The sequence below is a fragment of the Uranotaenia lowii genome, chromosome 2 (genome assembly GCF_029784155.1).
Source record: "Uranotaenia lowii strain MFRU-FL chromosome 2, ASM2978415v1, whole genome shotgun sequence".
Classification (NCBI taxonomy): domain Eukaryota; kingdom Metazoa; phylum Arthropoda; class Insecta; order Diptera; family Culicidae; genus Uranotaenia; species Uranotaenia lowii.
The window spans coordinates 116,957,122-116,969,927 of NC_073692.1; the positions used below are offsets into that span (position 1 = coordinate 116,957,122).

Consider the following 12,806-nt stretch of genomic DNA (forward strand, 5'->3'; position numbering starts at 1 on the left):
TAGTTAGTTATTTTATCTTTAGGAAAATAGGAGAATAGGATGCTTAAAATCAGATTACACTGGTCAAAAGTGTCTCCAGATCACATCCTTTTACCCACTCCCCACAATAAAATTATTTGCTAGGATGCAGAGGTGACCTCGGTCCTAAAGCACGAATTATTTCTTTCATCCCTTTCTCTCTTTTCCAATCTATCTATTGACTACTAGGACGTGGCCGGCGCCGTTATTGATGATTAAAGAGAGAGCATCAGTTTTGGGCATTGTGAATGTGCTGTCAGTCCCAGACACCATTCATTTGACCTTTGAACAAAATTGGTGGCCTCGGTCAATCACGGAGTAGCAACCATTGGCGATGAGGAATTCGTTCTACTGAGCCACGCCTGCGATCATGGGATTCGAAATGCATTTTATTCAATATCATTGTTATACCAATAAAGAGTTTCTATAAAGTATACTGAGGAAGTTCAACGGCATTAGTCAATATTATTTTAATACTTGTTAATTAAATAAAGCATTTCGGGTTCAATGTTTAAAGGTGGATGTGAGTAGTCAATCAAGCTAAGCTAAGCTAAGCTAAGCTATTCTTAAAATTAAAGATCATCTATTTTTTGGCAACTATTTTGAAGACAGCTAGCTTAAATTCGACCTTCATCTAATTCAATATAAAATAAGCAATTTCAAATTGCTTTGAATCTGTTTTGACATGTTTTGTCCCAGATTCCACTGAAACCCAATCTCTTTGGTGATAAACGTCCTCGAAGTGACAATTCATCTGATGTCCTTCCAACTATCGATGACATTTTGGTTATCAAAAAGACCTCTAATTAAAAATAACTAATGAATTGTACATCTGGTTGAAAATATTCGAATGAAAACATAAGGGGTATTTAGATGGAAGGAGTAGAAGAAAAATGAAATTGTCGCTTTTTAATTTCTATGAAAAACTCAACAGAATTTTCGAACAAATATTCGACCGAATATTCGGCCGAATATTCGTTTGGCCGAATAGTTGAAAAGGTCATTATTCGGTATTCGGCCGTTCTCCGAATACCCCTATTCGGTACATCTCTAAAAGTTATAATACTCACAATGGAATCATTGTTGGAAGAAATTCTAGAGATTCAATGTTATAACTTGAATTTATAAATCCTTAATATTTTGTATTTAATTTCTGATCTTAAATAGCTGATTTTTTTTTTGGATGATCTTCATATAAAAATATGTGAAAAAATGTAAAATGTGATTGAGAAAAATTGAAATAAATCTTTAGTAAGTTTGATTGTCCTTCAATAAGAAAAACAATGGGGTTTGATGCTTTCTGTCAGAATCGAGACTGGCAGTTAAAAAAGTATCTTGAAGTTTAAAATTAAAATTTATTTAAATGTTTTCACAATAAAAGAAATCGAATCTATTCATTTAAAAGTTTTCAAATTTTCTATTTATTTGTATTATTTGTAATTGTATTGTTGGCAACATGTTTGTTTAAATTTGTTGCTTCATGAAGATTTTTAATAATTTAATTGTGTTGATGTTTCAAGTTATGTGAATCTAACTATTAATACAAATGGCTACTCTTTAACTGTTTGAGCAGTTGTCTGAAGCTATATTTAAGAAAAATATGAGAAAACTGAAAATGGACCTATTTTTCGAAAAAAAAACATCATTTTTATAGCTTCAAAGAACTTAAGTGGTATGCAATCATAAAACTGAACCTCTGAGAATTTTTCAGCCAAAAAAAGGGAAACTATTTTTTTTATTATAATATAAAATAATTGTTTCAATATCAAAAGAAAGATAAGGAAGTTAGACTGCCATCAGAAGTCCTACGCTTCTGAAGCGTCTATTGGAAAATTGATCACCGTAATGCAGTGTTCGGCATCGCTAACTGAAAATTTAGCGCCGCTAATTAAATCGCTAACTCATTCAAAATTAGCGATCGCTTATAAAAAAACGCTAAATGTGCCGGAAAAAGTTATCGCTTCAAGCTTAAAGCGCTAATCGCTATTCGCTAACTGAAGATTAACAATAAGCCCGGAACGAATATCAAAATCTTACTTATCACCCTTAATAATGATGTATAGGTAAATATATACTAATATAAATAAGAATTATTAAAGTATGAATTATTTATTGGAAATAAGTTAAATGGATCAAATGTTCATACAATTATATTAGAGTGTCTGTCCCGGGATTTCCCGGGCGGGAATTCTTGGGAATTTGAAAAATTCGGGAATTCCCGATTCTTGGGAATCATAGTTTTGTTCCCTGGAATTCCCGACATGTATGAAATTATTTCTCTGAAAAAGCCTGAAAGCCTCCGGAGTCATTATTTTTGTTCATTTTGAACAAAACTCATTGAGAATATGCCGATTCCTGTGGCAGTAGACATTTTGCAGGCATTTGGTGCAATTTTTTTCGTTCAAATAGATTAGTTTAAATAGATTATATGTATTTCCACGCCGTATTCATTGAACGAATACTAACAACAGACCGAAAAATATATGAAAAATCGCGCAGCAGGTATACAGATTGTGTTTTCTCGAAAGTAACATTCATGAACTTGTTTCCCTTGGCTTTGAAGGCCACATGAACTTGAAAACCTCTAAATGAAGAATATGTACATCGTTTTTTTTCATATAAAGAGCAAATATATAAAGTGTTCAGAGAAAAAACGAAAAATGATTGGAATAAACAAACAAATAAAAACATTTTTTTTATCAACTCCTAATTGTATGGATGAATTCTCCATTTGACTTATTCAGGTTATTTTATAGTTCGTTAAACTGTTTGATTTATTTGATAAAAATATGTTAAAAAAATATTATGAAGAGTACATTTTGAACAAATTATGTGGGTTTGCACAAAAGGTTCGATAAACTATGTATATTTGATTCGATGTGCATATATTTTACACGTTTTGAATATTTCCGGGGATCCCGGGAATTCCCGGGAAACATGCCACCAGATTTCCCGATTGAGAAAATAGCCGGGAAATGGACACTCTAAATTATATGAGTAAAACACAATCTGGCGAACATGAGAATTTTATCACCTCTCTGTGTTTTAGAAAGAAAAAAAAAAACGAATTTTCGAACAATTTTAAGAGCAAAATAAAAAATCTGGAAGATGGGAAATAAATTCCTTTTTTGAATTTTTTAAATTTTCGTTCAAAATTTACTTTATTTATATATTTTGTGTTAAATAGATAGTATGCAATTTTGTGGCATGAAATCTTTTGTGCAGTTTGTTCCAATTTATTGTTTTTTTTGTATTATTTTTTATTCTCCTCATTTAAAATCTGAAACCAGTTGTCACCCTTTTCAAACATGCAGAAGCATTGACAAAACGTAGATATGCATACAATATATAAAACGAAGACTGGAATGAACTATATACAATTTACAATGTTAATTTCATATGAACTGATCTGTAATATCAGTTAAAAAAAACTGTGTTGTGAAAATAAATGTCTTAACCATTTTAAAACAAAAAGCTGAATAAAGTATGTTGAAAATTGTTTTGTATTGAAGACAGAAATGTACCAAAATACACCTTTCCCCTGATTTAAGTACGCATTCCACTGAGACCATTAGAATAGACAATTTTAGCTTGCAGCGCATATCTGGGACAGAATGATACCGATTGTCCCAGTAACTTCATCTAGGTTAGGCAAATAGAAATTCGCTGAACAATATTTGCAACATTTTTTTACTAACCTCCAAATACATGGAGGTTAGCGGTCTTCAATTAGCGGAACCCGAAATTAGCGAAGCTTATTAATTCGCTACCTCAATGAAAAATTAGCGCCAAAATTAATACGCTAACAAAAACTTAGTGTACTAACTAGCGATTAGCGGATTAGCGCTTTTGTGCCGAACACTGTCTTAATGGAACAAAACTTCTTTTGTTTGATAAACATTCCAAAGGAGTGGAATATTTTTAAATTTCAAGGATATACCGGCTTGGAAAAGTTATAAATTTTTATAAAAGTTTGAGCGTTCTCGTGTATTTTGTAACGGGGTTTTCCCGCTTGAGAGACTAATTTAAACATCCAAACATAATTCGTTACATTGTTTAATTGTGTGATACATATGTTTAGTTAATATTTTGTTCAGTTAAATGTTGATCTGAAAGTTGCCAAATTTCCGTGCTTCAATAACAATGCAATGATGATCTTTGAAAACAATATAATCATTTTCGAAATATCCATGCACTAAACATCAAAACACGAACATCTGCGTATCGCTTTTTCACAGGGCGAGTTTTTCGTGCTCTCTTCTCAAAATTGATTGTGTTCTTCCATATTTCGTGGTTAGCGCTGAGGCCTCTTATCATTCTGAACTAATGCGAGCTGCCTCATTTTATATACCATCTACGTTTCATTTGATGTTTTATTGTTGTTGGATAATTTAAACAATATCCAATAGTGATGTTGGAATGCTACATTATTTATTACCAAAAACTTAAGGTTTCCGTTAAAACATGTTACATTTTCGCATTTCCCGAAAACAAGCTTCTTAGGCGTGCAGGTTTTTGGATTCCTTAAATTTAGTTTCGAGTTTTGTATGAATATTTTTTTAATCCTCAAATGCGAATTTGATGCAGTAGATGTGGCTCGATGAAATTTGATTTCTAGTAGTTTCTTTATTTTACTTCGGGGCAATTTTTCTGGACGGGCCCCAGTTTTGTTTTAGAATTAAATTAAAGATATATCTGTTGCAGTTTGTCAAACAACCTAGCTGCAGATCGTTTATTAAAACTCGAATGATCAATCCTGATGAATTCTTCATCCTCCCAATAAAGTTTCAGTTGAAAAAGTCGAAGTCAAAATGAAAAACCAAATTCTGCTTTAGACATATACTTATTAACCACTAAAATTTGTACGTCTCGGTGGTCGAATGGTTAGCGTGGTACGACGGTAATCGCTGGTCCATTGATGACATGGGTTCGATTCCCATCTTGGTACTGGGTGTTAAATGTTAATCTTAAGTTGTCCACGTCATTTATTCAGTCTGAAAGCATAAATCGGCTAAGACGGTGCATGTTTAAAAAAAAAAATACAATTCAATACTCCCGGATTTACTCGGCTCGGATATGTGCTGAAAATATTCTGGAAACCTTATTTTTCTTATTCCCAATGAATGTTTTCCCAATTAACATTTTAGAACTTATGAAAATTTATGTATATTTGTTAAGCAAGTCATGGAGGCATCTGAGGTAATTTTAATAGAAAATATACGTTTTACAATCGAGCGGTGGAATTTTTTTTTCAATAAAATGTATGTTACATACGCTGAGTTACAAATCCTGAACTAATTTATGTGTTTTGGATGCCCTCCATCCTCAGTTTGAGATTTCATAAATTTTTAACTTTTAATATAGTTTACTAGTTTGATAACTGATTAAAGCAAAAGTTTTAATTTTTTTTTCTCCTCAGGGAGTCCTCTTAAGCCGGGGGCCTGAGCAATGGCCCCAATTGCCCCCCCTTAAATCCGGCGTTGCTTGGAACCATAATTTCCAGGTATTCCAGGTTTCAATAAATAGCCTGAAATTACCCAGCCTAGATACGTGCGAGAGAAATTCAACAGTACTTAAGATGTAAGCACACACCGATGAAATATTTTAATTTTTCCTAAAAGGACTCAAAATTAGCTTCATACTTCATTTTTGAAAAAGCAAGGGTTACTGTATTTTTTTTTATTTCATACATATTCTATGAACACACCGTGATAATTTCGGTATGTTTGATGATTCTAACTTGTGGAACACATACCGTTTCGGATCATTTTCGTTGCGTTGAAATCGATGTTTCCGCCATATCCGTGAACGATCAGCTTATTCGAATAGTTCAGGTTGATATGATCGGGTACCTGAGGATCAATGTTATCCAGTAGTATGGGAGCTTCTTTGGGATTATCACTGGTAAACAGATAGAACTCGATGGTGTCTGTTGTGCATGGTTCCAGATATTGAAAATTACAGGGCCCGATTGAAAACTCCTTAGCCTCAACACCCAACAGGATAACGACACAAACACTGATTGCTTTTTCTATTGTAACACTCATTTTCGAACGAATCTCCCTCATGTTGTTTGCAACATTCTTCACTTACAACTTTCTATTCAAGTTAGCACACCAATCATACACATATCCCCGAAAGAAACTCCAGTGACTATAACTATCCATCAACGACTGCAACGGACCGAAGCATCAATTCAAATTTCAACTAATCAATATGCACATCTATCGTTCACGAGTCACACTTCCTCTGCCGTACGGATTTGGTGAACGAATGTGAATAAACTGAATTTTACTTGCGCCTTAACCGAAAACACGTCGTCGTCTAACGAACTTCTGCCTCGATCGGAGCAGCACGAGGGAGTGAAAAATTCTAACTTCTATGTGGAGCTTTTAGTAGTTGGGCAGCAAATAAGCATAAGCTTCTAATCCAACAGGTTCGTCGTTCGAACTGCGAAAGGTGGAAAAGTCTCTCGTGTGCACTGGGTAGCAAGTTTTGTTCTTAGGCTCTGTCATCTGAGTGAGTAACGATTCACCTCCTGAACGAACACCTGAGCAGGTAAATTCCGATCAAACTTAGGCGCAGGCCCTCGCGGACAAGTTCATGAACGTTAGATTCTAGTATCATTTTCAAGCATAAGGCCAGTCATTGAAATGTTTCAGTTTCGCGATCAACTAATGAAATGGGTATCACAAATATATGTTGGTTACGGAATGACACACATCCCGATTATCGTTTGATGATGCCAACCAATGTCGTGCAGTAGTCGTTCATGCATTTACACGTGCATGAAGATGCTTAACTTATGAATTATTCATACGAACTAGCTTTTTTTTGTGGGTCACGAGAATGCTCGCGAGATTAATTGAAAAAATAAAATAAAATTAACCGGTGTGGTGAGAATTTCTTGTTTACTACCGGTGTGGCTTGCGGTTGTTAAGAATAATTTAGTTTTCGCACATGGTGCTTAACCCACTACAGATGCTTACAACGAGAGAACTGTAGATGAAATGGCACTGATGATTTTACACACATTCAACACTCTCGCTTGCTGTTGATTTGGTTCACGCATGCTGATGATGATTAGCTTTAACAACCGGGGTGGTGCGTCATTGGTTATAGAAGCGTGAGAAATTCAATTAAAAAATCTAAAATTTATTAACTTTGGTTATTCTGCTAAATAAAAATGCTTTGTTTAACATAGTATAAAAGGTCATTGGATATGAATAACCATGAGATAACAGTGTTAACCAAAAGTTTAATTAGATTGGCGTTCGACAAATGTAATGTTTTAAATCAAAACTTAAAATGGTTTTTTTTTTTTCTAAAAAACTATATCTTTTTCATCGGAGTTTTCAATAATGTGAGGGATGCTCAATCAATTGACTGGAATCCAGAAAATTAGGACCTATCTATTGTTTGAGACTAATAAATCATTCCCGAATATTTAGGTCGTCAAGCGTGTCCACTGAAACGTTTAACGACAATTTGATGCTCAGAATCGTTAATTTACAAGTTGCGAAATTGTTTTTTAAATAGCTCACAACATTGGACTAACTGAACCTTCTGAGCTGTTGCGCTAAATTAGTTCCTACCTACAGTATAGCTACTAATGACCCGAAACATTTGGATCAAAAAACCATGATAGTTTAACACTGTTTCTTACAACTAGATTGAATAATTATTCCAGAAAATGTAGAAGTGGAAAAGCGTAATGCTTATTACTTATAACACTGTCTAATTGGGCATTGAAAATCATGAAGAAGCTAAAGATGGATTTAAAAAAAAATATGTTTTTTTTTATAAAAAAAAAATCAAGCTACTCAAATTCTCAGTCAACCACAAAAAAATGTTGTCTATGAAAATGGAGGCGTAAATAGATACTTACACGAACTAAATACTCCCACAGAGTTCATCTGATTTGCATGCAGTTTAGCCTTTCTTACAGAAAAATGTTTTAAATGACGTCATAGACATGATATGTGATGGCAATTGACAAAAAAATTGACAAAATCGACACAGCTGCCAAGATTGCAAATTGATCAACTTTCACCAACTTTTGGTTCCCAGTGCAGCTTTCAGCTAAACCGGTTTACAAAAAATTAAGCCGAAGCTCCTTATCTTGTTTTTCATAAAATAGATTACATTATAAAACGAACACATAACACAAAAATGACAAAAATGACAAAAATGACAAAAATGACAAAAATGACAAAAATGACAAAAATGACAAAAATGACAAAAATGACAAAAATGACAAAAATGACAAAAATGACAAAAATGACAAAAATGACAAAAATGACAAAAATGACAAAAATGACAAAAATGACAAAAATGACAAAAATGACAAAAATGACAAAAATGACAAAAATGACAAAAATGACAAAAATGACAAAAATGACAAAAATGACAAAAATGACAAAAATGACAAAAATGACAAAAATGACAAAAATGACAAAAATGACAAAAATGACAAAAATGACAAAAATAACAAAAATGACAAAAATGACAAATGACAAAAATGACAAAAATGACAAAAATGACAAAAATGACAAAAATGACAAAAATGACAAAAATGACAAAAATGACAAAAATGACAAAAATGACAAAAATGACAAAAATGACAAAAATGACAAAAATGACAAAAATGACAAAAATGACAAAAATGACAAAAATGACAAAAATGACAAAAATGACAAAAATGACAAAAATGACAAAAATGACAAAAATGACAAAAATGACAAAAATGACAAAAATGACAAAAATGACAAAAATGACAAAAATGACAAAAATGACAAAAATGACAAAAATGACAAAAATGACAAAAATGACAAAAATGACAAAAATGACAAAAATGACAAAAATGACAAAAATGACAAAAATGACAAAAATGACAAAAATGACAAAAATGACAAAAATGACAAAAATGACAAAAATGACAAAAATGACAAAAATGACAAAAATGACAAAAATGACAAAAATGACAAAAATGACAAAAATGACAAAAATGACAAAAATGACAAAAATGACAAAAATGACAAAAATGACAAAAATGACAAAAATGACAAAAATGACAAAAATGACAAAAATGACAAAAATGACAAAAATGACAAAAATGACAAAAATGACAAAAATGACAAAAATGACAAAAATGACAAAAATGACAAAAATGGTAAAAATGACAAAAATGACAAAAATGACAAAAAGGGTAAAATTGACATAAACGACAAAATTGTTAAAAATTAACAAAGAAATGCAAAATTGACAAAAAGAAACAGTTTCTATTTACTAAATTGACATTATTTTCAAAAATGACAAAAATGGCAGATTTAACAGTTAGTAAATTTCGTCAATATTGTTAATGTGGTCACTGTTTTCAATTTAGTGAAATTGACAAAAAATACATGTTATAAAATTTAATAAAATTAACAAAAATGACAACAATGGTAAAATGACAAAATCTACATATTGACAAAAATTGTTAAAATTTACAAAATCGATAGTAAATTTGACGGATGATTGAACCCTACTGCATCGTGTGTTACGATTAAAATTTTACGCTTGTATATTTTCAATATCTAGTATATATTCAATAATATTTGGTTTTATGTTACGATCGGATGTTCATCCAATATTTTCGGCTTTTTCGGTCTTTTTAATATATCAAACAGTTTTATTTTGGAATACCCAACGTTTTGACCAGTTTTGGTGGTCTTTTTCAAAAGAACTAGATTAATGAATTATATTGTGTGTAACTCACTTATCAGTCTGTTGTTTTTGTCAGTGTCGTTTTTATCCCTTGAAAAAGTTCACAAAAACTGGTCGAAACGTCGGGTATTTTAAACAAAGTAGTTCGATATACTAAAAAGACCGAAAAGCTAAAAATATGTATTTCAAATATATATTTTTTGAGATTAGAGATTATTTCGAACATGCGTTAATTTAAAATGATTATTTATTTTTAGTTTTTATTCGTATCAAAGAAAAATCATGGCATCCAATATTCCATCAATTTTGTATTCCCACATATCACGATATCACCCAGAGTTAGGAGAAGCCAAAATCAATCAAGGCTTACTGACAAGGCTGATAAATTTTAGTCAATTTCGTTTGACGCGACCAAACGTCTAGTAGTCAATGTTATCGAAAGAATATCAAAGTCATCTACGAGTTGAATGACCAAACTACAATGTCGGTCAGGCAGCAATGTCAATATTGAATGACATTTTTGCACTCCACTCGCACCACACATACGATCATCTTTCTATTTCATCACAGTCGGCTGACATTGGCTGTCTGACACTGATAATTTGCAGCTCTGCTTACTGATGCGTGGTACCCAATGTGGTACAAAGAAGGTGATGAACAAACACGCACACTATTACAGAACTCGACATTCAAAAAGTAAAAGGGTAAACAAAGCCTACGTCACTTGCCAGGATGTTTATGTATCCTAGATGAGAATCGTAAACAGCAGTTGGCAATGATTTTTTCTTTTTTACTTTTACTAACACTTAGCACGGGATTTTCATCGCCACCTGAGATATGTACAGTTGCGTTCAAAAAAGAATGAAATCGCTTGAAGCTGCACACCCACGTCCTACTTTGACAAGCTGCCATTTCTCTCTCGGTTAATATTTTTTCATGAAATTTTCACACTATCTAGTTCCACTATCCAACTAACGCTTTAAAAAATTTGAAGTCTTTACAATGATTGGAAACAAAGATACAGCTATTCCCGTAAAAAAGGGAAATTTAGAAGTGCTTCACTAAATTTGCTGTACCTTTAACAATTTTCATTGAAAAATCTTGAAATTTGGTTCAAAGATGTAAAAATGTTTGATCTAGTACCAAGTCAAGTTTTGTCAAAATCGATGAACGTGATCAAAAATGGTGCCGGGTAGAAAATGAGGTTCATTATCGCCCAACAGACGATTTCATTCTTTTTTGGAGGGATGTTTTTACGGAAAACATCGTTATCCATGTATTCTTGGTTTTTTCTTTCACAAAACCAAAAGTTATCACAAAGAATGTTGTAAATTGCTAAAACTTCATTCGTCCTTTGTTTAAAAAGAGAAAATGTTTCAACAAGGTTCAAAATAAGAAAAACAGAGTTTCAGAAATGACCTGCTAATTATACCGATAAATAAATTTGATCCACAGTTAAAGCGAATATTCTATTCGCTCTTTTGTTTCAATACCAGCTCTGTTGGAACAATTTCTATTTCTAAACAAAGCAAGAATGAAGTTCCTTTCAATTTACAACATTCTTTGTAATAAATACTGGTTTTGTTGAAGAAAAATCAAGAATAACATTGATTACGATGTTTTCCATACAAACATCCGCCCAAAAAAGAATGAAATCGTCTGCTAGGCGATAATGAACCTCATTTTCAACCCGGCACCATTTTTGATAACATTCATCGATTTTGACGAAACTTGGCTTGGTATTAGATCAAACATTTTCACATCTTTGAACCAAATTTCAAGATTTTTCAATTTTTTTTTGTTTCGATTATAGTCGTTTTACCATCTTTATGGCATTCGCGACTTTATCAACGTTACAGTTGGCGGATTGTTATTGAAAAACTATCCGGTGCAACTGTGTTCGATGTTTACTCTTGGGCTCGAACTCGCGGACATCGACTCAGGAGACAACAGACTTGCCAACTGAGCTATATCACAAGCCCAAGATTTTTCAATGAAAATTGTCAAAGATACTGCAAATTTAGTGAAGCACTTCCAAATTTCCCTTTTTTACGGGAAAAGCTGTATCTTTGTTTCCAATTATTGTAAAGGCTTCAAATTCTGTGGAGTGTTAGTTGGATAGTGGAACTAGATTGTGTGAAATTTTCATGAAAAAATATTAACCGAGAGAGAAATGGCAGCTTGTCAAAGTTGCAAGTGGGTGCGCAGCTTCATGCGATTTCATTCATTTTTGAACGCAACTGTATATAGGTTGCATGGTACTTACTGTTGAGATGAATACTTGGATCTGATCTTCCCTCTATGGGCTGAAAAAAGAAACTAGTCGTTAATTACAATTAGACGAAGATGGTTATTTTTTGCTACACAATCCATACAAGGCTAACATTTTTTTAAAGATTATATCATCTTGTTTTTACTTAATATCAAGTATAATCTGACTAAAGATTCAAAGAAATCTTTGAAACAATCTATTGCGCACATATAATGTGAACAATCAGATCAAGTTGAACGAAAATATTCGATACTCGAAGTATTCAAAATAGATTTTCTTTCATTCTAGTTTTCATAAGCTAGGAGAATAATTAATTTAAAAAAATAGAACAGAAAAACAATGATTAAAACTGAACGAAACGTTTAATTGCAAGATCGAACTAAAAAAAAAATTCAAGAATTAAATTAAAAGTACACACATACCTCGTTATACGGCCTTTGTTAAGGTTGCCAGATTGCCCGGTTTTGTACGAATATTTAATAAAAAATTTGGAAAGAGTCCGGCTCGGATCGGTTGCCTGGATTTTATCGAAAAAAAATTGATTTATTCACTTTATTTGGCAAATCAAACAAACAAAAAAAAATAAATTGTGTTGTAAACTTTTGTATTTATGCCTCCTAAACAAAATTTATTGAGCAAGTTGTATAAAATTTATCATAATGGTTTATTGGTAGACTAAAATACAATTTCAAATTTGCAGAAAAGTTTTTTAATTTTTTCTCCTTGATTTTTGCTTAATATATCCTGGGTTTTGACCAAATTTGCCCGGATTTATGGTCGACAATTTTGAAATCGAATGCCCGGATTT

General features: G+C 32.3%; 1 protein-coding gene across 1 annotated transcript in view; it reads right to left on the minus strand.

Moving 5' to 3' along the window:
* Positions 1-6,225, minus strand: part of LOC129741801 (pancreatic lipase-related protein 2-like) — a 32,483-nt gene extending 26,258 nt beyond the window's left edge. The window contains exon 1 of the mRNA XM_055733593.1: positions 5,774-6,225. Coding sequence (XP_055589568.1) covers positions 5,774-6,086 — 313 coding nt within the window. The 5' untranslated portion in view covers positions 6,087-6,225. The remainder of the gene's footprint in view (positions 1-5,773) is intronic.
* Positions 6,226-12,806: the final 6,581 nt, after the last annotated feature.